General features: G+C 39.0%; 2 protein-coding genes across 4 annotated transcripts; both read right to left on the bottom strand.

The window, feature by feature from the left end:
- Window positions 1-911: 911 nt before the first annotated feature.
- On the bottom strand, window positions 912-5588 carry LOC128483362 (glutathione S-transferase 3-like). The gene is made up of 6 exons (XM_053459530.1): window positions 5499-5588; window positions 4610-4661; window positions 3863-3995; window positions 3274-3415; window positions 1522-1653; window positions 912-1191 (listed from the first exon to the last, which is right to left on the bottom strand). Exons 1-6 carry the CDS (start codon window positions 5583-5585, stop codon window positions 1048-1050), a joined length of 690 nt encoding a protein of 229 aa, XP_053315505.1. The 5' UTR covers window positions 5586-5588; the 3' UTR covers window positions 912-1047.
- Window positions 5589-13484: 7896 nt separating this feature from the next.
- On the bottom strand, window positions 13485-24731 carry CILK1 (ciliogenesis associated kinase 1). 3 transcript variants are annotated; one of them, XM_053459645.1, is made up of 14 exons: window positions 24624-24731; window positions 22276-22532; window positions 20695-20749; window positions 19709-19830; window positions 19355-19434; window positions 18776-18908; window positions 18275-18446; window positions 17735-17902; window positions 17231-17524; window positions 16446-16642; window positions 15089-15234; window positions 14700-14831; window positions 14187-14300; window positions 13485-14008 (listed from the first exon to the last, which is right to left on the bottom strand). In XM_053459645.1, exons 2-14 carry the CDS (start codon window positions 22374-22376, stop codon window positions 13851-13853), a joined length of 1872 nt encoding a protein of 623 aa, XP_053315620.1. In that variant the 5' UTR covers window positions 22377-22532; window positions 24624-24731; the 3' UTR covers window positions 13485-13850. The 3 variants fall into 3 exon arrangements, with proteins under 3 accessions (XP_053315620.1, XP_053315621.1, XP_053315619.1); XM_053459646.1 differs by having other exon boundaries at window positions 24667-24713; XM_053459644.1 differs by having other exon boundaries at window positions 24501-24674.
- Between the last annotated feature and the right edge of the window lie 38 nt (window positions 24732-24769).

Here is a 24769-nt window from a genome sequence, read left to right as displayed (position 1 = left end):
ATTGGTATGTTATAATTTATATCCCTGCTTGAATGCAGGTGACTTGAGTAAGTACATTTTTAAATAAGGACAAGTCAAGGTTTCTATGAGGACCAATATTAGAGCCATTTAGGTAACATGTTTGGTGAGTCACTCCATATACTCTTTACTATGGGCTATTAAAGGGTTAATATTTCAGAGAGTCTCAGGGTCAGCTCATTTATAAAGTTCTCAGGGATGGTTACCACCGGACATCCAGTAAATTTTCATGCTTAAATAACATGGGTTACCATTGAGGTAATTTTTTGATGTGCTTGTGATTGCCACGGACGTGTGTTTGTTGTTGCTTGTTGTTATAAGACAGATGACATGGTAATCACACTGGCCAATTGTTCCGAACTGCTTATGTCTAGAGCCCTTCCATGTACCTCCTCAGGGCAACCCACCCTTTTATCTGAACAAAAGACAGACGGTATTATGTGTGGGCCACAACTTTATTAAATTCTCCAGCCAGCATTAACATAACCAAGGATGATCTCTTATGGTTGATGGTGATATCACAGTGACATCACTGAGCTTTCTATATATTTTTTTTAATTTATTTGTTATTAAATAATGACCCCCCCAGGACAGCATGCACCATGGCACCAGGGGTAGGTACTTCACTGCTTGAAGTATATTTAAGACATCATATTGATTAACAGGAACATCCAGAGTCATCTCTGTTTTTCTTGCAGGAGAAACACTCTGGAGTGGTACTTTCTAGGAGACAAATTACCAGGCTTGACCCCTCATAACGGTGAATAAATCTGTATGGTTTTCTGCTTCAAAGGGTAAAGACAACTTTCTGCACCACCACTCTTCACGGTGCACACTAAGTATCCACATATCACAAGGAAATTGTAATACAAAAGCAATCATTACAACAAATGTGTCGTTCACAACTTTTATTGTTACTTCCAGGCAACTCTTACTAACTACTCAAATCAACAAGAAGTAGTAAAGCATCATAAAACCAGGGTGCTGATGGTACATTGTGCTGTGTTTGTAGCTACAGCACTAGACGCCCTAGCCTAAGGTCACCTTGTTGTACATCTGGAGTACTGTCCTCACTGTTGCCACATATTTGTCACCAGGAAGGGGTTTCCGCTGACTTCCTGGTTGCTGGAATGCCTTGATAGTAGGGATTTCACTTATTCTCTTTTTGAAGCTCTAAAGAAAGCATATTAGAGGAAAAATACTAAATCATGAAAAAAACATTGATATGTATATTTTCCGATCTATTATAAAGGGTATTGGATCCTCACAGTGAGAATCCAACAGGTCATTTGGACACTGTCAGCAGAAACCTACATTGTGTATGTCTGTACCATAAACCTAGCTATTTTAATGTATCGCAAAACAGGTTGACAAACAAAAAAACACAAACTATATGTAACTTTAACAAAATAATTTGGGTAATTAACAGTTTCCTGTTAGTAAAAGCTACTTGCGTATTTCAATACTAAAGGCTTGAAGGAATAATTTTTGCATAAAAATCACCTGCAGCAGAGGGAAATGGGAGAGAATGTCAGGACATTTTTCCTCCACCATTAAGATGGCCTCCAGGAGTTGTATATCTGCCCAGCTAAACTGATTCCCAACTAAGAACGTCTCTCCATGATCTTGTAGCACCTGTCAAAAAAGATTGATCTCACAATACATATAAGTGAAATTTAGTTAATTTATGAACATTTCTTTAGACTACAGAACATATATTAATAAAACCTTACAAATTCTTTGTCGTTTTTTTGAGTATTCTTAACACATATTGCACCAGAGTCTAAAGCTCTCAAGCCTCCTGGAGCTTGAAACACTGCACCACTTACATCACATACAACATAATGTGCAATGCAATTACGCAAGTATGGTTGCTGAAATTGCCATCCAATACCCCATGTGCAAGCCGCTTACCGCCGCAAATGGGGGCCTAATTTCAGCACAGGTAGAGGTCCGGTTAAGAAAGGCTACAGTTCAGTTTAGCAAATACTAGGATATACTGTAGGCTGTGCACATGGAGAAAAAACGGGTCCTAATGATACCCATGTAATACTTTAGGAAGGTTTTCCCCTTTTTCTCCTAATATCTGCTCACTAAGCACACATTGCTAGGTCCCCACTGACAAAATATACCACTAAAAGAGTTGGAACTTCACGTTAGCCTATATTGTACAAAATGTATTAAAGTCTTTGAGTCAGAGCTGGCAGGATTAAAAGAATGAAATATAAATAGTGTATCGAATGTATATGTGTGTATGCGGACGCCGGGAAGCGGCCTGGTGCACCCCTGCCTTAGACCAATAAGAACCTTAAGCAGCTGCTAAACAAGCTGATATGATAGCGCCACCCATGGGTAGCCTAGAAGATGAGGATTCAAAGGCTTTATCTGACAATGCTGGATGGACTTTAAATGGATATTTGTTATTTTAGCCATCAGTTCTTCTTCAATTCTAATAAGGGTTTTTAGAATTGGAATTACCATTGAGGTGGTTGCTTTGTACATGATAATGTGTGCCTTGTTTTCTTATCTACAGGATTATAAAACTTGTTTATAGAGGTAACAATACATTGAATACATTTCATTGACATGTATATGTGCTTTCTCACCAACACAAGATAAGTGGAGCACAGTTATTTTGTCTGCATAATGTAATACTGTCCATGGCTTTGTAGTTTTTTAAAAAGGCACTTCAGTCCCACCAATGAAGAATGTAAAAAAATATTTATCTTAAAAAAAAACATTTAGAACATGTGGCAGCTGTAGGGCTACAATTTACTGCCCCATCTGTTGTGTCATTTTAACACCATTTTTTCAGCTTGAAGCCAAATCAATTGGAATGCTTTCTATTTATCCACACAGAAGGTCTCATGTGGTGTATTCTGGCCTAGGTCGACAATGCCTGAGGTTACGGCAGCAGGTCTTGGGGTGCGGTGGCCTCAGGCTCAACTGGCTCAACTCTCCTCAACTGTTCCATTAACACTATAGAGGGCTGTGCTGGAGAGTCCTCCATAGCTTCCTTCTGTGCCACGCTTTCTTTAAAATAGGGGAGTCAGAATATGACTTCATACCCTGACGTACAGAAGTAAGGAGAGAGGCGCAGAGGAGGTGGCTCATTTTAGGCTTCAGGAAGATAAAGAGGGCAAATTCATGGGGTGGTGGAGAGGTTCTGATGAATCCCTCCATGCATTTGCAAGAGGAAAAATGCTTATTTTAAGTAAAATACAGTTGCACTTATAGTACATAGACATTACTTACCTTTTCATAGACCGGGAAGTATCTATTCTTTGCCTTCTGTCCAATTATCTCAATGTGCCTCTTTTTTTCTTCCGGCAGCAAGAATGGATGGAGTAAAATGATGTCCATAAGATCGGTGGTACCCCCCACATACATATCAATTCTGTGAAAAATCAAATAACAATAAATAAATAAAATCGGATTTCTGTGCCATGATGCACAATCTTGCAATGTGCCAAAGAATAGTAAACTAAAAATATTTTAGTTCTTTCAATAAACACCTTTGCACACACAACCCTGTTCCTCCATCTCAATTGTTTGGCACTGCCACCACATGGTAAGAAAAATCAAGAAACATTTGTTGTTTTAATGCCTATTCTTAACCCTTTGAAAACTAGTTAACATTTGACACAAAACATGCTCCTCGCATGCTTAGCATTCACATTAGATATCAATGCAAAGAAACTGAACTCCTCCTACATCTAACAAGAAACTGGTCCTATCAACCTACTGATTCCGTGGTTTATGTAGACTTTAATAAACAAGGCACAGACCAACTAATAATAAATGTAGCAACATATTTAAATGTATACATAACCATGGGACATACATTGCTCTCTCCCTGAGGTCCTTGCCATAAAGATTGTGTTTTCCTGCGATATACTGTTGGATGGCTTTAGTTTGTACCAACTTCATGCCGTCGATTTCAACCATTGGAACTTGCTGGAAGAGGAAAGCTTCCGCTGACAATACAAAAAGTAATGAGATCATTAAAATGAAGAGGAAGCGGAGCTTAACTGAGCCCTTTTTGAATGTAAATTACCTAGTGGTTTCAACACCTGGTATCTACACCATATATGTTCGCATACACTGAGTTTGCCCCCTTTAATGTTCTTTTCCTACCACATCTGGTTTGAGTAATGAACCCACTGCTGGTGCCATTTTTCATAAAGTCCTCCTCACTATAGGTGCAAAAGCCTCAGCTCCTTAGGGCCATACAAGCACAGGAACCCATTAACATCTGCCTCTTTCCAAAAAGTTACAGGCCAACTTGGCTAAAGATGAAGACAGATCCCACCTTCTCCCTGCCTCGAGTGGCTTTGCACCAAAATATTTTGCAGTGTATTTCCTCTCTAGAGTGCGAGCAGGGAGTGTGAGCTTCCTACAACCGTATGTTTCTGGCCTACAGACACTACAAAAGTTGGATGATGTCCAAATGAGGACATGTATTACTGAACATATAACTGGGAATAGACGTGATGTGTCGACTGAACAATTTTTAAGCTCCGGTTGAGGAATAAAGTCTCTGCAAAGAAGTTTACATGGGGGCAGTTATGACATTTTAAAAGGACGATACCTTTAAGTAATGCTTCATACTGTTCCCTTGTTTCTAAAAACACTTCCTCAAACTGAAAAAAACAAAAAAACAGTCATAAAACGTACACATCGTGACTGTAGACTTATATTCTACATGGATTTACAGATAGATGAGGATGTTCTATTTAAAAGACAATTGTAGTGAGAAAAACCCTAATGCAACATAATGATAGGATAAGGGCTTACAGCTCCCACCGATCCCCTTATAGCATGCTGGACGCATTCCATATTGCATAAAATATTGGTCAGATCCTACTGACGATCCGTGAGCATTACAATGAATAACGGTGGCCATTTTGCGCATGGTGGCTTTTAAATCTTTGTAACATTTAGCCAAGTAATAATTAACATTTACATTTGAACAGCTAGGTTGGTTAGGCTTAGGCTCAGTGTTTCTAAACACTGTCAGTCATGTGCAAAATGGCTGCCATTGTAATGCCAACACCAGTAACAAAAAGGGCTGCTGTGCACGTGCGAAACATCTCATACAGAAGATGATCCGCATCTTCAGTCTGATCTGACCAATATTTAATGCAATATGAATGTGTCCCCCTTTTTGGGGACTGTGGGAGCTTAAAAAATAAAGTTTTACTGCAATTATGTTGTTATTAGTGTAATTAGTTATTAATAAGGAATTTAAAGAAAAAATTGTGCTTTTTTTTGCCAGTTGTCCTTTAACCCCTTAATGACAAAGGCCGTACATGTACGGGCTCAAAATGCATTGTTTTCAATGGGTTTAGGGACCGCCCATTGTCCTTAAGGGGTTAAAGAATTGATTTAGAGCCTCAGCTGTCATGAATATTTGGAAATCTGTTACAAAAATGATATCCAATGAATTGACATCTTTAAGTAAATAATAAAGAGCTAACCTCAACGCCAGCCGCAGCAAGGAGCCAGCGTATGGATTCCATTTTACCTCTTCCATTGAAGTAGTAAAGCTTGGGTTTTTGAGCCATAGTTCAGGTTTCTGTAACATAAAAACAATGTAATAAATGTACTGTACTGTAATGATGTCTCTTGTGGAAATGCTTCAGAGCAGGGCTGTCCAGCCATCGGCCTGTCATGTACTCATTTGCAGCCCGAAGCCACAGGATAGGCTTCAATGCCCACTCAAGGAGGAGGGAGCCCAGTGGCTGAGGCTGCTCGCATAGTGAGCAAGCGGCTATAGGGAGGTAAGGATGTGGAGTTGTAATAGAGTGAGGATGTTCTAGTGTGAATGTGTATGTATTAGTGCATGAGAGTGCATTAGTGTCAGTGTGTAGGCATTAGTGTGATTGTGTATATGTGCTAGTGTGAGTGTGTATGTGTGTTTGTGTTAGTATCTGTGGGCCCACCTCTCTGTTTGTTAGGTCCACAAAATCCAGCTCTCCAAGTTGGACAATACTGCTGTAGGGAATCTAGCAATACCAGCAATTATTAATTTTTTTACATTGAACAATGTAGTTTGTGTTTTGGTTTTGGGTCTAAAGCCAACTTGTGTTTATTGTTTGAAGCCCAACCCTTTTGCTGTATCGTTGCATTCTCCAATGCAAAAAGTAACATTGAATGTCTTAAAAAATTCTCACATTGTCTATTGTTACTTCAAGTGTTAGCAGTGTCATGGAGTAAGGAGTACGGGTCAAGACTTTGGGTGACAGCAAGTATCCCAGTGCAATCATCACTGATGGGTGGCAGGAAACTGAGGGAAGCCCAAAACACAGATGTTTTTTTTTTTAAATTATGGAACCAAAATTTTGAGAAAATTGCCTTTTAATGCATGCAAAAGAAACAGTTCGACAAATGCCCATTATTTTGGGGGTGACATTGTCATCATACATATAGGCTTGCTCTGATTTCATTTAAACCACACAAACAAGAGTTAATGGCAAGTGCTAACCAGTAGGACCTCAACTAAATTGCACACCATGCCCAGGACCTTTGAAACGCAAGCTAACGTTGCCAACATGTTTAGAAAAACACGTTACATTTCAAAGCGAGAATGTCTATAACCTTCATTCCAGCTCCTGAATAGTAATAAATTAAACTCTTTATGTGCCAATCTGCGGCTATTTAATAGAACTGCTTTGAAGCTTTCTGTGATGGTAAAACAGTGGAGGTTCTGTTGGATTCCAGGCAGATGGCCAAATCCAGCTGGGAAAAGAACATATTCAGCAGAAACATCTGAGTAAATACCAGGCATCTAGTAGAAAGGATGCCAACAGTAGTAAAGTATCAATCTTTGCAGACGATACTAAACTCTGTAACGTGGTTAACACAATAGAGGACAGTGCACGGTTACAAATGGATCTGCATAGGTTGGAGGCTTGGGCTGGGATGTGGCAGATGAGGTTCAACACAGATAAATGTAAGGTTATGCACATGGGGAAGAAAAATCCAGGCTGGGAATATGTATTAAATGGGAAAACACTGGGGATGACTGACATGGAAAAGGATTTAGGAGTTTTAGTTAACAGTAAATTTACCTGTAGCGACCAGTGTCAGGCAGCTGCTGCTAAGGCAAATAAAATAAAATCATGGGGTGCATCAAAAGGGGCATAGATGCCCACGACAAGGAAATTCTACCACTGTACAAGTCACTAGTCAGACCACACATGGAATACTGTGTACAGTACTGGGCACCAGTGTACAAGAAAGATATAGTGGAGCTGGAGAGGGTTCAAAGACGGGCAACCAGAGTAATAAGGGGAATGGGAGGACTACAGTACCCAGAAAGATTATCAGAATTAGGGTTATTTAGTTTGGAAAAAAGACGGCTTAGGGGGGACTTAATAACTATGTATAAATATATAAGGGGGCAGTACAGAGATCACTCCCAGGACCTATTTATACCCAGGACTGTATCTATAACAAGGGGACATCCTCTACGGCTGGAGGAAAGAAGGTTTCTACACCAGCACAGACGGGGTTTCTTTACAGTAAGAGCGGTGAGATTATGGAACTCTCTGCCAGAGGAAGTGGTAATGGTAAACTCAATAAAAGAGTTCAAAAGGAGCCTGGACGTGTTTCTTGAAATCAATAATATTACAAGTTATGGATATTAGATTAATAGGGACAGAACGTTGATCCAGGGATTTATTCTGAGTCGGGAAGGAATTTTCCCCCTGGTATGGGGCAATCGGCATCTGCTTCGTAAGGGTTTTTTGCCTTCCTCTGGATCAACACAGTAGGGACACAATATGTATATAGGTTGAACTTGATGGACTTTGGTCTTTTTTCAACCTTATGAACTATGTTACTATGTTACTATGTAACAGGCACTGATAAGAAAGCAAGTTATTGTAAGGTGAATAACCGGACTTTTATTAACCCAAGGCTAGCTATTAGTGCTGTGAAAATGTCTTTGGTGTGTTACAGAAGCCAGGTTACCTGAGTTTTGGGGCTGAAAAGCTGGGTTACCCGTGAGTTTTTCGAAACAAGCTTAAATTAAAGATTTAAAATACTTTATCTGAAAAATGACACTTTTTATAATAAATACTATATGAAAGAGTTCATTACCAGCATTACATCACTGTTCACGATTACAAAACTAAAAAGCTTTACATTAAATTAGAAAAATAGAATTTGATGGCATATTAGAACCATTCAGCTCATAGTCCACCTATTATTTCTGCTGTAAAGATTCAGACCTTAACTGGACTTTGGTCTTAGATCTGCTTGGAGGCTGTTCTTAGCCACCACCCTCTCAGTAAAGCAAAACTTCCTTACATTACATCTAAGTCACTAACTCTCTAGTTTTAGACAATTTCCTCTTGCCCTTGCATTTCTTCTCCTTTGACATATATCTGCTTCTTGTGCTTTGTGTATTTAATGCTTCTATCACATCTCTCTCTTCTTTCCTCCAAATTATACATATTGGGACCCTGGCTGATACGTTTTACCCTGCAAAGCATTTGCTATTTTAATAAAACTGTCTCTAGAATGTCTATAACCTCCTGGACAGGAACAGACTGGCCATCTGGCAAACTGGGCAAATGCCCTTTGGGACCTGGCCGACATCCCTGCATAATCACTCTATCTACCACTACAGATCAGGTGGTCTCTTTACATTTATGTGCTGTACCACTTCCAAATATATTGGGTTGATTCTGTAGAATCCTCCCATATGCATTTAACCCTTTTCCCTCTCTCTCGTTATTTGCTGTGCAGACAATGTGCAGCTGAACACATCTACCTGCACCTGGTATACTTATGGCCAGTGAGCTCCAGGGCTGGCTCGATCTCTTCAGACCCCCGGTGTGCATGTATGGAAAGCACTCCCATTGATTTCAATATGTGTAATTTTCTGACACTGATTGGAAGCCAATGAGTGGCAAAAATAACTGGACAACAGAGAAGGAGGGCAGCTGCAGGGCTAAAGCTTCTACCTGATATTTAAAAAAGAATGACCGTTTGCCATTGTCATTGGTTAATCATAAATAGTTTATTCTGTACCCTTTCTGCAATTTCTAATCTGGCTCCCTTCCTGAACATACAACACACTTGCAATATCTCCAAGACCGCATTAATAAAGGTCAGCCTATGGTTACCCAATAATGCTAGCCAGTGTATAATAAAAGAAAAAAGTATTTCTGTGGCTGAGAGCTGTAGGTAATTCTGCAGTCCACCGAGTACTTTCCTAAGTTCCCTACTGGCTTGCCTCATAAAGCCCTGTTCTGGTGCAAACCGTAACAGCAAAACACTTACATAAGCAGCTGTCCAGGACTTCGTTGGCAGATCTGGGGAGAGCTTGCACCAGGGATAGCTATCGTGTACAGAGGAGAGCTATCTGCAGCCAGCAGGAGAGTCAGTGGGGATAAAGGGCTCACAAGAGGCATGTCCAGCCTCCAAATTCTGCTTCACATCTCTGCCAAGTCCAGCCTGCACTGTCTCATCGATATGGCATCAACTTTCTGCCACACAGAGGAGATCCACGGCATGCCGGACACAAATGTAATACTTCAATAAAACATTATCTTGCATGGAGGACATCAGAGGCTGGACAGTTATATTATTGAGATCTTATTCATGGTGCTATTGCACTTCTAGATCGCAGTGGTCGTTACCCTCTAACAAAGCTTTCAGAAACATTAAAAACACAATAGATGAAATTACTGTAACAAAACCAAATTCAATTTTACTTAATCATGTACACTGCAAAAAGAGAGGAAGGAAAGGATGAAAAAGTAGGAATGTGGAGATTTTTGTAACTGTATTTTTAAAGGAAAAGCCAATGACAGGAGGGAGAGAAACATTGTCATCTTTGGCACAGAAACAGCAACTTTAACAAGAATGGCTACATTCCATAGGATTCATGTGAAGATGAGAACCAGGTGCTCCAAAGCGATAGGGGCCACAATGGATAAAAGGTCCCCAGTTGATTTATGGGGCTTCAAATCCCACAGGGGAACATGCAGCCCCTTCTCCCATCCCTGGCCTAAACCAAGTGAGGGCCGGATTGTCTAGCCTCCCCTAAGAGGGGACCCATTGAAGTTTTCAAGGAGGAGTGGTGGTACCACCCACCCCTCCCATCAAAAAAAAAAAAGGATTCAAGTAAGATGTGCTGAATATAAATTAAAAAGTGCATAAAGAAGGCTCCAAGGTTCTCATGGTGCTTCTCACCAGCCTATACATTTGAAAAAAAAAATGTGCCCCTCCATACACACACACAAGCCAATAACCTTGGTGGACAAAATCAAAGGGCTTCGTAGTAACCCTCATGACCCTGTTCGACTTTAAGGCCAGGGGACCAAGCTTTCCCTCTCTCACAGATACTCACTTGAACTTAGCCAAAAGGCAGAGAATGAATAAAGAAAATGTAGCATCTACCATAGCATCAGAATGTATAGGCTTTGCGTAAAGTGACTTTTAGAAAAGTTTTTCTATAAGAAGTTTAGTGGCTGTTTAATTCTTTCAGGGATTTTGAAACTGTAAAGCACATTGGAGTCTGCTATTACTCATGGGAGAAACCGTACACTTCAGTCAAACATTAAACAGAAAAATATTCTTTATTTTGCAGAGAAATGCATATGTATCAACACATAAGTACAAAGAATACAGTGCCTAGAAAAGTAGAGGTGATACTTGAATGCCTCTTATATTTCAAACATAGAAAAGTTATGAAATTGAGGTTCCTCAGTCAATTACATTTAATTTGACTTTACACTAAATATAAATGGAAAATAAAAGTATCTGTACTTTGGCCTTAGTACTGCATTTCTAGTACACCAATCTGTAGATTTAATCCACAACATAATTTGTGGACACACTGCATGTTTTATAGAGGTCCAATTTATTTCTACGGATAAGATCTGCATTTTGATATTGCGTAGTCGGTGGACAGTAAATTTATGTTAAGTTTTCCCTTAGCAAAAAAACACAAATAGTTTATTAATGTATATTGAGATATAAACTGAAAATGGCACAGATATTCTGCTACACAATAAATGCTGTATCTTAATAAATACAAAATAAAAATAGCGTTAAAGGAATGTTAAACCACCAATAATATAATTACGAATGAAATGGTACGTGAAAGCAGATTGAGAACTTGGTGTACTCTACTGACCGTTTCTCTGACAAACTCAGACTCGGGTGGGTTCTAGTAAGCTTATCCTTGACTTGTGCGCCAGGACAGCTTGCTGAAGAAGAGGGAAGATCTGTAAGTTTGCTTAAATTCCCACTTCTCAACCACTGCACCCAACAGTTTTAGTACAGTAGATCATGACATCTTTTATTGAATGATCCATGGACAAAGAACGTGAATGGATGCCACCCTTAGTGTTTAAACATTACATTCTTAGGGAGATCCTATATTTTACAGGTCAGTGACACATTTGTTTCCAAGGTGCGGGGTAAACATTTAATGATATATTAAAACTACTGTATTTCTTTCTACCAAACACATGCCACAGCTGCTAAAACCATATTCTGGTGACCTAAGAAAAGAAACAAAAATGCATATTTAAATACTGTAGTTAAAATGAATACAAAAAATCCAGATCTGCTCAAAGCAGCCACTCTCTAGCAAGAAGGTGCACTCAATGTTTGCATTTGCTTCACCACTGCGCAGATGTACACACACACACACATATATTATATATATATATATAAAAAGGGTTTCTAATGAATCTCTCTATGTATTTGTTAAGGAGTGGGGTAATTTAACTTATGATATCCATTAGCATGTACGGTGGCTCCTTGAGTACATTTGCATTTCACTCGATAAAATGGTTATCTGAAGTTGCAGCTATAACCCTATTGCAGTAGTTTCTATATAGGAAACATTTCAAACGCATGCTGATGAAATGCTTTAGACCCCGGTGAGTCCCTATGTCTACTAGTAAAAAAATATTTAAAATTTTAACTTTGAACAATTTAACTGTTCAGTAAAAAATAGTCTACGACAGGGTCTTCTATACACAAACCTTTCTGTACATTTAACCCAACTCGTTTCTCATTAACTGTTAAATGTCCAAAACAAAATAATATGCATTTATTACATGTATACCATCTATAATGAATAAAATAAATATGTATTTGAGTGACCATGTGCATATATTGCTGCTGGCTATAACACATACAAAATCTGAACACAAATAAAATGAACCAGCTTTGTCATTGGCATTCATATAAAGACCATTCTGTCAAAAAAATTGCAAACCTAAACTTGGCCGTGTTAGTTAAAGCACCACTTCAATTTACGAGATTATTTAAGCGATCAGCTCAGCAAGCAGTTGCTGGAATACAAATCATTGAACTCAGGCTACGCATGGTGTTGCTGGAAGAGGAATTTGATGTCATAGGACAATGCCTACCATGTTATTGCTTTTAATATGCTTGCAATATTAAACTACAACCTCTTTGAGCTGCCTGAGCATTAAAGTTGCAGTCCCGCTGTAACTGTAGGTTGCTGAGTCCAGATAGAGAAAGCGGTCTCAGAGCTACTTCATGTTATGTTCTGCTTCCAGCCCCTCTGCATTAAGGTTGACTCAAAGAAGCACCATTCGCATATTATAAAAGGTACACCACAACATCACAAGTGTTTCATTGCTATAGTTGCCTACAGAACATTAAGTGCTAGTAACCGAGTTCTTCACTAACATAACGTTCTGGAACACAGGGCAGATGGGTACATCACAAAGCTAGAAAAAGAAAATGACACATAACATAGGAGTAGCACTCTTCCATTGATGATTTGAATTTCTTTAAAATGTCCATCTTTGCATCCAACTGAAAAGTCAGGTATTGTACATATTAAAAACAAAACAAAAAACAGTATATCATGTGCAAAATGCATAATTGTAATGGCAACATTTACATATTTAAAGCACTTCAGGCAATATGGCATAGATATAGTACATAAAAAACTAACAAAACCAAAGTAAACAAACTAGAAATCCAGGCAGACAGTGCAATGCAAAAGGAAACGGCATTATAAACTGTGCAACTATATTGGGCAAAGTTTCCCAGAGACAAATTGTATGTTCAGTTACAGACCTGTTGCAAAACTAGCAAAATCTTATTCATATACCCTTCAAAGCCTGGCAGAACCAGTATCCAAGAAGGGAGGAATAAATTATTGGGGAAGAATTTATCATTTAAGTCCTGAGAAAAGGAGGTTAATAGAGCTGGTCTGATGGCATACATGTATGGTTAACGTTTGTCTTTCGACCTTCTGGTCACACGAGTTTCATAGATCACTACAGTGACCAATGCTTACTGGCCCACACATTAGTGTTGATGGTGTTTGTTGGGAAAAATACCCCATTGAATTGAAAGGACCATAGATCAGTGCATGGAAGGAACTGCCAATGAAAGGCAACCGTTAATAAACAGTGTGAATTTACAGGGAGATGTCCACAAAGAAAAGGTGACACTTTTTAAAGATTTATCTTCGATTTTGATGGTTGTTTTTGTTTTTACTGAAAGTCAACTCCCAGATCCTTTGACCGAAGGAACAGGACTTCTCGGCAGAGCTTACCTCTGCTCAGCTAATCTCTCCTCCTGGTTAGTGTTAAAAGGTCAGTATCAAAATAACCTACAAATACATTAGTAATTAAACTGCATTCCTAACATTTTTGTAACATAAAAAAACCTTTCCTTGCTGCAAAAATAATAAATCTAGTAGTAAAAAAGGGAATGTGGAAATTTAACCAGCTGCTTGCTGAAAAGAAGAAAAAACAAACAAACATGAAGGCTGTCATATTCATGTTAGAAGAACCCAGCCAGAGCGAGATGCGTTGCTATCTCCTTCCTCCATACTTGGAAATCCAGTCTGTTCTTCCATGAATTGGAGCAATAGCAGGGAGGGGTCTGGAAGAAAGGCCAGATGACTTTTTGGGAGGAGAGTTGAATGATGTTTGTCCTAGGTATGAGCCAACTGATTTTAAAGATCCATAATCTAGGAGAGAGAGAGAATATACGCATTAAATGTTTACCTTTTATCACCCTCACTATCTTTCATAAAAGTCTTTATTTGATTACAACACATAAAGTACATACATGATATATTTGCTGTTCTACCGTTATATAAACAATAAAGTTAAAAATCAGCAAGTGTCTTTCATGTATTAACTTACTTGGAGCTGGATCTGAAAGTGGAGCCAAATGGACCTTCTGGCCAGCATATCCTATTTCCTTTTTAAAGAATGATGGGGTGTAATTGACAAGTGGACCATTGCCAATACTCAGCCCTACAAAGAGACAGCAAAGGAAAAATCCCAAGTAAGGGTATATTTTTGGCACATGCAGTATATAGCAAGGTCTGTTTATCAAAAGGAAAATATAGTAGGGTAAGAGATTATTACATTAATCATTTGATAGCTAGGGGCTTAAGTACATTTGTCTCACTGGGAGGCTGGGTTAGCTTTCATAGTTTAAGGCTTATATTTAATGTATTCAGGTTATTCTGCTCAAACTCCCAAGTTAAGTCAAACTGTGTGACACATACTGAGTGATAATGCTACAAATGCAAAATAAATAAATTTCCATAACCCTTACCAATATGTTAAATATATAGAATGCACTATTCCAGTGCATTCAATGGAGACAAATAAGCTATCAATGACTATGACTATAAGACTATGTCCTACCAGAAAGCTTGTCGCTTGTGCATGTGGACCCTCCTAAAGGTTTGAGGGGCTGGAGAACATTTGGCCAAGGATTACTAGAAGGTGCAGTTGACTTATTTGGATTTTCCACAGCACTTTTCTTAATGGTAAGGCCTAAGGAAAAAATAAAAATCATACTATTAGCATACAAGGGCAGTCACGGTGACCTTATGAACTTATAAACATCAGCACAATATTTTAAAGTTAAAAGCTTTTTCCCACACAGTGCAACAGACTTGGTATCATCTCCTGTTACAATGAGACAAGAAGAACAAAACTAAATGCTTTAATGTAACATATCAGGATTATGATTAATTACAATTAAGCGACAATAAATATTTGGTGAAAGGTTGAAAGATTTTTGTACTAACCCGGCAAATACCTGGAGTGTTTCAAGTAATGTTGCTTAGCTGCGGAAGGTCTCCTGGAAACACCAGTCTCCTGCCTCGAGAATGAATTTAGCACAGGTCCAGCAACAACACTATCTGTCCTTTTCAAATCCACAATGCTCTCAAAGCTGAACAAAACAGGGCAGGTAAGTTTGATTAGGACACAGTGATTTCAAACTACAGTGTCAAGTGCTACAAAAAGTGCCTTCAGTATACATATACAGACAAAGCAAATGTTCTATGAGAAAGAGATAATAGTACATACTTCTTTTAGAACTGTACCGTATTTGCTCAGTTATAAGACAAGGTGTTTTTCAGAGCAAATGCTCTGAAAAATACCCCTTGTCTTATATTAGAGGTTGTGATGTGTGCAGACAACCTCCACTGCTGCTGGGGATTCTATAATGGAGCGCTGGTGTGATATGACCTTCCGGTGCTCCACCACAAAAGCCCCAGCGGAAGTTCCTGGTAGCTGCGGAGGTTGTCTGCACACAGAGAGAAGGAGTCCCTGCAACACTGCAGGGGACCTGGATCCTCCTCTCCGGCAGCCGGTGAACGTCTGTGCTATACACACAGACAACCTCCGCTGCTAACTGGAACTTCCACTGGGGCATCTACGGAGCGCTGGCGCCACATGACCTTCCGGCGCTCCACCATAGAAGCCTCAACGGAGGTTGTCTGCGCACACTAGACACCAGGGAGTCTGAAGCATGGGGTACAAGTCTGGGGAGGCGCTGGTAAGTCTGGGGCGGTGACAGAGTGGCATGTAGGGGGTATAAGGCATATGTGGAAGGGGCAGAGTGGCATACCAAGGGGTATAAGGCGTATCAGGGAGGCAGAGTGGAAAATAGGGGGTATAAGGCATATCTGTGGCACAGAGTGACATATAGGGGGCAGATTGGCAAATAAAAGTAAAAAAAAACAAGAAATGCATTTTTCTCAATCATAGTTTTTACTAAATATGAAAAAAATAGTTTACATGTGAATATTTGCTAGTAAAACTTTTTTCCTATAGGGTCATCTTATAGTCAAGCTTTTTCTTTTTTCCTAAATTCATATTCAAATTTTGGGTTGTTTTACAATCGAGCAAATACGGTAATCACCATCTCTATAATGATTTTGTAACACACACAACAGACATCTCTCCACGAGGTAAGAGGGAGAAGGGAAGTAGTGTTTGTTTGTATACAATAGTGTTAAGGTCATTGTGCATGTATCTATGTATAGTGCTAGAGACATGTCCATGTAGGAATGTCTAAAAACACCTCTTCTCTGCATCCAACAGCAAGTTCGGTAACAAGTTTGTCTTCTTTTGATACGAATGAATGCTAACACTTACCTACACACAGCATCATCACTCAAAGGACCCTTTATTTCATTCTTCATTTCAGATATGTTTATTGAAGACCGAACACCGAGATCTTCCAAGTCATCCCACTCATCAGATCCTTTGACTTCTTTGGTTATTACCCCCCATCTTCTTCTATTTTTTGTGGTATGCACCTCGTTGTTGCTTTCTGAATTAGATGCTACCTTCTACAAATTACAACAACAAAAAAAAGATTCAAAATATAAGCTACGCAGAGTGAACATGGCATGGTAGTTAGTTCTGAAATCTATGGAATGAAGCTCGGCTGCACTGTAAGCTATCTGCACTGTGACTGTAGTTCCCCAGATATTTAAATCCAACAATGTGTGAAAATGACTACTGGAAGGACAGAAGGTACTATATCAGAAATAAAAGCATACTGATATTTTATTTATCACATTTAAGACTCTTTCAATTCCTTTTTTATGTTCACAAACATTAAACAGATAGTTATGCCCCAGTTTCTTTTCTTTGCAACAGGGGGTGACTTACTGAGCAATAATATCCAGTAATTCACATGGCTGCCATGCACATGCACCCATGAGCATGCATGAAGAACTGGGAGGCAATATTTTTCGTCCATGCGTCTGTGATCAGGACTAAGCCAAGTTAATTTCGATCTGTGCCACCGACCCTAATGCTGTTAACAATGCTTGATGGCCTTGTATAGTGTTTCCTAGAACCATTGTATTATTATCATCATCATCATCATCATTAATGGTTAATACGGGGAGTATATTCTTATTTCTACCTACCTGGGGAACTAAAGCAGGTAGATGAGGCTGATTCAGTTTACTGTTCTCTTGTGCGCTGTTAGACTCTGCCAATGATGAGCCCATTTGGATGAGATGCACATTTGACTGGGCCTGCTGAAAGGCTCTGGATGCCAGACGTGGCTGATATTTTGGCGGTGGCTGAGAAGGGGGTGCTGGTTTTATAAGTAACGTGGCTTGTTTCTCTTGGTGATTCTTTGGCACTTGATTCACCTCCTGTATCTGCTGAGGCGTTCCAAGAGGCTGACCCACCAGAAAGTAAGGGTATCGCAGAGCCTGAAATACACAGAGCAGTTCATTTAAATTTATATTTAATTTAAATCCCAGCAATGAAAGAAGCACAAAACTCAAATATACTTTCAATGTACTGAAATCTGCCTATATTAGTATATTGTATCATATCAGAATATTAATGTACTTCCTAATTCCCCAATAGCACTATATAGGAAAGCTAGGTAATCCCTCTTGCAAAAGGCTGCTGCTCACCTGGCTTGCTGTTGGCCTCTTCTTGGGATCCCACTGAAGCATGTCTCGCATGACCTGGATCCCTTCACTGCTTGCATTTGGAACCAGTGTTTTTAAATTGTTAGGTACACACTGGGGCCAGCGAAAGTTCATTCCACTGGCCAGTTGGTAGCCTTCAAGCCAATCGCTCTTGGAGAAAATTAAAGCAATTAATAAAACAATACAGGTGGGTGTTTAAAAGGAATCAAATATATTCAATGTTTTAATATATATCCTTTAAAGTCATTACACCAATGCCCACTCCCAGTGAGACACAGCTATGTGCAATGTATAGACTAGCCTCCCACAATGGACATTTAGAAGCAAACTATCTATTTAACTGTTAGGGTGTAAGGTTGAAACCGTATGGAAATACATTTCAAACCGACGCATAGAAAGGTCAGATAAAGCATTTAATAAAATGTGATGCTGGTGCACTGTTTTAGAAGTGGAAAACTTTTCAAACTTGCACCTGAATCACCTATTCTGCATATCCCTCATACATCTCGTCAACGAGCATACCTTTTTTGGCGTTCCCAAGACTTGGCAAATTTTAAATATGGTGTCAATTTCACTGGATCCTGGAAAGAGTGGTCTGAGGGTATAAACTTCAGCCATGATACAACCGACGGCCCAAATATCAATAGGAGAGTTATAATTGGTAGACCGGAGGAGGACCTCAGGTGCTCTGTACCTGTGATTACAACAGAAGCATGGTAACGTTTATTAACTTTCCTAGTGTTAGATGCACATGCAGTATATTATACAAACAGTGAATCAGCATCAGGAGAAGGATCCCATTTAAAATCAATGGAAATGCTTTCTATGCATACACAAGGGGGTCTCGGACCCCTGCCTCGAGCATATGGGGGGGATTCTGCAGAAATGTATAGGGACCTTTTAGCTATCAAACATTTAAGTGCATATGGCGGCTGAAGTGTCCCTTTAATTGACACACACACTTGCTATAAATGCATAGTACGCACACATCAGTATTTTCCCAATATCTGAATATATGCATACCATCTGGTAGAAACGTAGTCAGTGTAAGGGGGTCTTGATCTGGTTTCCCTGGCTAACCCAAAATCAGCTATTTTCACGAGCTCTGGTCCAATGCAGAGGAGGTTTTCAGGTTTTAAGTCTCGGTGAAAGAACCCTGAAATCGATAGTACACAGGATGAGTATTTAATAGGACTCTACCACATGTAGCTACTTTTCCCCTTTTAATTACAAGACTATTTGTAATACTAACAGAATAGTGAAGAAATGGCAGTGATTTTATTCACAATATTCGAGTTAATTTCTCAGTTGTACAGGAGATCTCTGGTGAAAATATTTGTGTTATTTCAATGGTGTAAGTTGTAAGGATATCAGATATATGGACGTAGATTAATGTCAGTCTTAATGAAAGGCTGTTTTTGTTTTTCTATTTCAATGTGTCTGTACCTTATCAGTTTGTTTTTCTTGACCCATGCACAGCCAAAATGTATTTGCATTTATTCCATTATATTATTTGATGTATGGTTTGTTTTATGTTTTCAGGGAATCATGGTCGAACAAGCACATAGTTTATAAACAAAATGGAAATATAAAGAAACATACCGTATTTGTGTATATAAGCAAGCCCTTGGAGTATCTGGTACATGATGTTCCTGATGGTAGGTTCCGGAAATAATTTATTCCTGCAGGAAAACAGTTACGCAATGTCAGTAGTGACAGCATTTGTGATACTGGCATACTGTTAGTGTCATCAAATGCGGATGTATTTTATGGAAACGTCATGCCATTTTTTAATGACTTTTTGACACTCAATGCAAAGTATCCCCCTTTAGTATGATACGTTAGGCTAGTGTGTTAACGAGAAAACGCTGTTGGGATAACGTATATAAACACAACTAATATTTATATACAATGAATAATTGTTGCTTATGAAAAGGCGATCTAGTCATTACATACCGATCTCTCATTAGCTGATAAAGATTTTCTTTCATGTATTCAAAAACAAAATATAGATGATCATTTTCCCTGATGACTTCCTTCAGTTTGATGACATTGGCATGGTTCAGCTTCTTCAAAGACTTTAAATGCAAGAAAAAAAATACTAATCCCGTTAGTACAAGTTTTTGTAGCATTTTTTACAGATTGAAATCTTCTATATTAATAGCTACCCGTTTTGTCTCAACAAATGCCTTACAGGGTCTCATTATGGGTCTAATGCCCAATACAGCCTCACTGCCAAGAATACACATTAACGGAAAAGGGTTCTCGCATGATGCTGTACGCGTGCACTCTACTGCATATATATATATGCAAATATGTGGAGGTAAATTAATAAGAGTCTGCTTTAAACCTCTACGATATCTTTTTCGGGATACTTGAAAAGGACGTGGCATGCTCTTTTGTACAAGCCTCTTGTAAACATTTATAAGAATGAGAACACTCTTGCATTTTATGCACAAAAACATTCTGTGAGTGGAAAAAAAAAGATATTCACACTATTTTGTGCACACTGGGGGATACAGTGCAATGAATTATATTATTGGCGTAAGGGCTCCGAAAAAACACATGACATTTTTGTTTTTTTTAAGAAATTGCCGAGTTGCACTGCTCTCATACCATACATCTATCCATATGTCACATGACATACAAGCCACATTTGTTTAGCCTTGTGATATCAGCAAAATAGAAATAGTTTAACATCCGTTGGGTGACTAATATATATTTTCAATGTGCAAGCAATGGTAAAATATGCTTATAAAACAGCTATACTTAAAAGGCTGAATGTACTAAATGGAAGGTGGTTCAGTACTTTTTTTTTTATAGCCAGGACCTCTGTGTGACAGCCGATGCACTCAGGAAGTACCATAGCGTACTTTAAAAGATCTTTAACATAACAGTAGAAATAAATGAACAGATTAGTGTAACATATACTTGAGTTTTACCTTAACCTCCCGAAGATTCATACACTCGTCCCAGGAGTAAAATTTTCGTTTCATCCTGGAAAATAGAAAGTACACAGGATATTATATACTTTAGATCTCTTTCCTAGCTTTTATTAATTTCTAATGTGCCAGTTGTGTTAGGTCTAGCTTGATTCTTTGAAAGAAAAAAGAAAAGCGAGCAAATCTCTTCCACAGTCATAGGCTAGCAACCATCGGCAGTCTCAGTACATGTGTTCAGCCAAACACATCGCCCTGCACGTGATATAGTTATCTGCAGTCCGTTCCAGTGATGGCCTGACTAGGTGGCTTGCATTGAAAGCATTCCCCTTGATCGGCTGAATGAGCTTCTGGAACGCACAAGAAACGTGGGCCATGGAGGAGAAGGGCAGCTGCTACCGCAGGGCTGACTCTTCTGTTTAAGTGTCTTTGTTCCCCCTAAGAATCCATATTAAAGTATATGCGTTCTTCTATAGCAGGGCTGTCAATGACACCAAACTGTTCCTTTAACCATCTCAAGAAATCACTTTTATGTAAACACTTGGGAAAAAGAACTAGGTAGGCCCTTCCCAGATAAGGAATACTGAAACTCTAGGTGTTCCTAGGGAAAAAACTGCTATTCTGGTGGTATGGAACCCAAGTTACCTGAATCAAATGTACCTATTGGAGATGTGGCTTAGACCATTGCACACTTTTGTGTGGTGGGCATTCCCATTCATAAACCTGATTTAGAATTATACATTCGACTTGCTGATTAAAGTGCTACAGGGCCAGTACTGACTGCTTATAAACTGGCCTATTGGCGTTCATCCAAAGGAGACGCCAAACAAACAACGCCATTTACCATAGCATGTTCTAGTTGCAGTTTAAATCTCTATAGCACCAGCCTGGAATCAGACGCAGGTTTAATTGATAAGAATATTTGTCCATTATCCAAATATCAAAGATATGGAACATCCTCACCTACTAACATTGGCAAATTTTGGGAAGTAAGACAAGTATTTGCACAAACACAGGGTTTTTCCTAAATGCTTTATCCAAGACAGATTATTAATGCCTCTTGTTCATACTTTTTTACACACATAGAAAAGCGCTATAGCAACTGCTACTGTGATTAAAATAGTATTGCAATATCCATGATTGATGCAGAAGGTTCTGTAGAAGATCACATACATTTTCTATTTAACCTCTTGTCAACATACTGTAATGACCTACCGCATTGCGAATGTCGCTTCAATTCACTTGTAGTTCTACAAACCTACTATTTTAGTAAGTGTTAAGCTACTTTAAGTAAACTGCATACCAAAACATATCTAGGTTGTGGTTAGAGAGGATGCAATATACATTGGTATGCTTTCGCATTTCATTCTGACCGTACCAAGCAACGCATTTCTATTTATTTTCTGTTTGTTGTGACAAATTGTAGTTAAGGCTATACAGTCCAATGGGGAGCATGGGCAAATGTTTTGTCTATTTTACTTTTCGAGAGGCGCCAAGACAACGTAAAGTGGCTGAGCATGGCTATTGTGGGGAGATGTGCCAGTGGTGATACAGAGGAGCTTAATCTTAATCAAAAGGACTTACCTTTTTATGGCAACCAGCTCTCCGGATTCCACGCTCCTCCCAAGAAGGACCGAGCCATAGGTGCCGTCTCCAAGCTGTTTGATTGTTGTGTAGCGGTTCATGGTGACAGATCAGAGACGGATGGGACATTTCAACAGGAGGGAGGCAGTTAGTCCCCCAGTGTGTCTATGCTTCTGAGTGGAGCCACAATGACACCGGCAGCACAATCGGCAGATGAGGGAGGAGGTACAGGCATAGTCCACCAGCCAGACGTCAACCTGACAAAACATGGACAGGAACAGTTCAGTTACACTCAGCGCTCCTTAAAGACCCAGACATACAAAGGACATAAAAAAGTACCCTTAAGCAAAAAAACAGCGCTGTGACGTAGGTTAGAGCTGACAAAAAAGTGGATTTCTGCTGCTATTGCTGAATTCCTTCAATGAAATCCTTTGCTTTTTTTGTTATTCGGAGTGACAAGCTGGGTGATTAGGACTGAACCATTTCTTCTTATTATTATCTTTTATTGATATAGCACCAACAATCTACGCAGCGCTTAATACAATACATAAATTCAAGGGGTATCACAATACGAGAATTGACAGACTAAGACAAACCGATACATTAGGCGGAGAGAGCCCTGCTCGCAAGCTTACTATCATTTAAATATTTTTTACAAGGCAGTTTGTTAAGGAGTCAGAGTGTCTGTCTAGCAGAGTAGGCTAAGTTAACAACTAGAATGCATATAAATGACTGCTAACATTATGCAAAATCTAAAACCATTTACAAAAAAACAGCAAAATACTCCTGAAAACTTAGTATTTCTGGTGCTATTAATAATCTTCATTAAAGCAGAACAGCCTAACCCTTCACAAAGCTGTATGAATGCATAATCTCAAATGGTCCACCAGAAATAGACCTATTATATTCTTGCAAACAGCGTAATACTTCAATTGTCAATATTTCATATAATCTGCATAATTGACCAATTAAATACCACCCCGTCTTTACAGATTAACCAGAATATATAAAGTACATTAAAACTTTACATCTAGCTAGGGATCACATATTGCATTAGTCTGCCTACAAACGTAAATACATCAGACCCAAGAAGCCTGCACGATTTACATGACTAGAAGGCGAGCTGTCCCGAGTTTTGAAAGACTCCAATACACTATAGAGAATAAACCCAGAATTAATAGACAGAAAGAGATAGTAAATAAATGACAAATATATATATAAAAATTTAAAAGATTCAGACAGCTTTTAACCTTAAGGCTATTATGTGGGTATTTAGTGGTTTTGCAGATGGAAGAAATCAAGATAAAAATCAAAAGTATTACCTTGCGAGCAGAGCGCATATGAAGAACACAGTATACTAGATATTTATGTCTAAACACTTCCTGCTAACCAAACACCATGGGAAAGGTTTATTGTGTGCACGCTCACTTAGCAACACACAAGTGTACACCAAATGCTTGAAAGAACAGCCGCCAAAATAAACGACATCTACGAGTCAATGGCATTGACTTTATATTTTACAGGAAAGAACACGATGGCACAGAGAAGCCACAAGACACAATCACAAGACAATGTTAGTATAATATCCATCACTGAACAGAAGCTGCTTTGTGATAGGGGTGAGACGTGGGAGAACCAGGTGATTGAGACACTGATTGGGAAACCATGCGATAAAATAGGTGCCAACTATCCCAAATCAACCAGAACAAACCCCGACCCCGCTTGCCGGCTGACCTGAGCAACATCAATTCAGCCAAGTATATTAATATAATGGCAACTGGTTTTGGCCCATAAAAAGCTAGCATCCAATTCCAAACATTACAAATGCAGCCAGTATAGGTTTCCAAAAGACATGACATCATACCTATTCTGTGCTGGATAAGCACAGCCCTGAAAATTGGAGACAAGAGATTGTTTTGTACACTAAAAATCCAAAGATGGTGCCACACAAAGTATCTAAACAATTTTGCATGATATATATCATCACAGATGAGTCAATGTTTTGACTTAGTGAGAGAAGAGTACCCCCAGATCCATTGAATCCATATAGTGCACATGGTACTGATGTATGATTGTATGTAACCATATCTGTTTTGCAACAAAGTCAACTGCAGCTTAGAAAACAAATAACACGGTGGTGAAGAGCCAAATTGTTATTAGTTGTACATAAAGTGGGCGTGGAGACTTAAAAATAATGAATAAAATACATAAGAACGTGCATTTACCGTGTTAACTTTATACGTGCGTTCCGTGAACACAGCTAACGGAACAGCAAGCGGGTTATCTCTCCCTGTATTGTTGTATTAAACACCTCCTCACTGGGATAGACTGTAAACTCTCACAATTACCTGCTTCAGTCCTCCTGGGGGTAACTAAGTTTTTGTAACTCACTTCTATTTCCGGTCTCTCCCTACTGTCTCATCCTGAATGAATTTGTTGTTGCTCTTTGGTTCCGGTGTCACATCCATCCCTCTACGTCTCTATGGTTCCGGTT

The sequence above is a fragment of the Spea bombifrons genome, chromosome 3 (genome assembly GCF_027358695.1).
Source record: "Spea bombifrons isolate aSpeBom1 chromosome 3, aSpeBom1.2.pri, whole genome shotgun sequence".
In the NCBI taxonomy this organism is placed as follows: domain Eukaryota; kingdom Metazoa; phylum Chordata; class Amphibia; order Anura; family Pelobatidae; genus Spea; species Spea bombifrons.
Note: the sequence above shows the minus strand (reverse complement) of the source record. Positions and strands in the feature narration are given on the sequence as shown.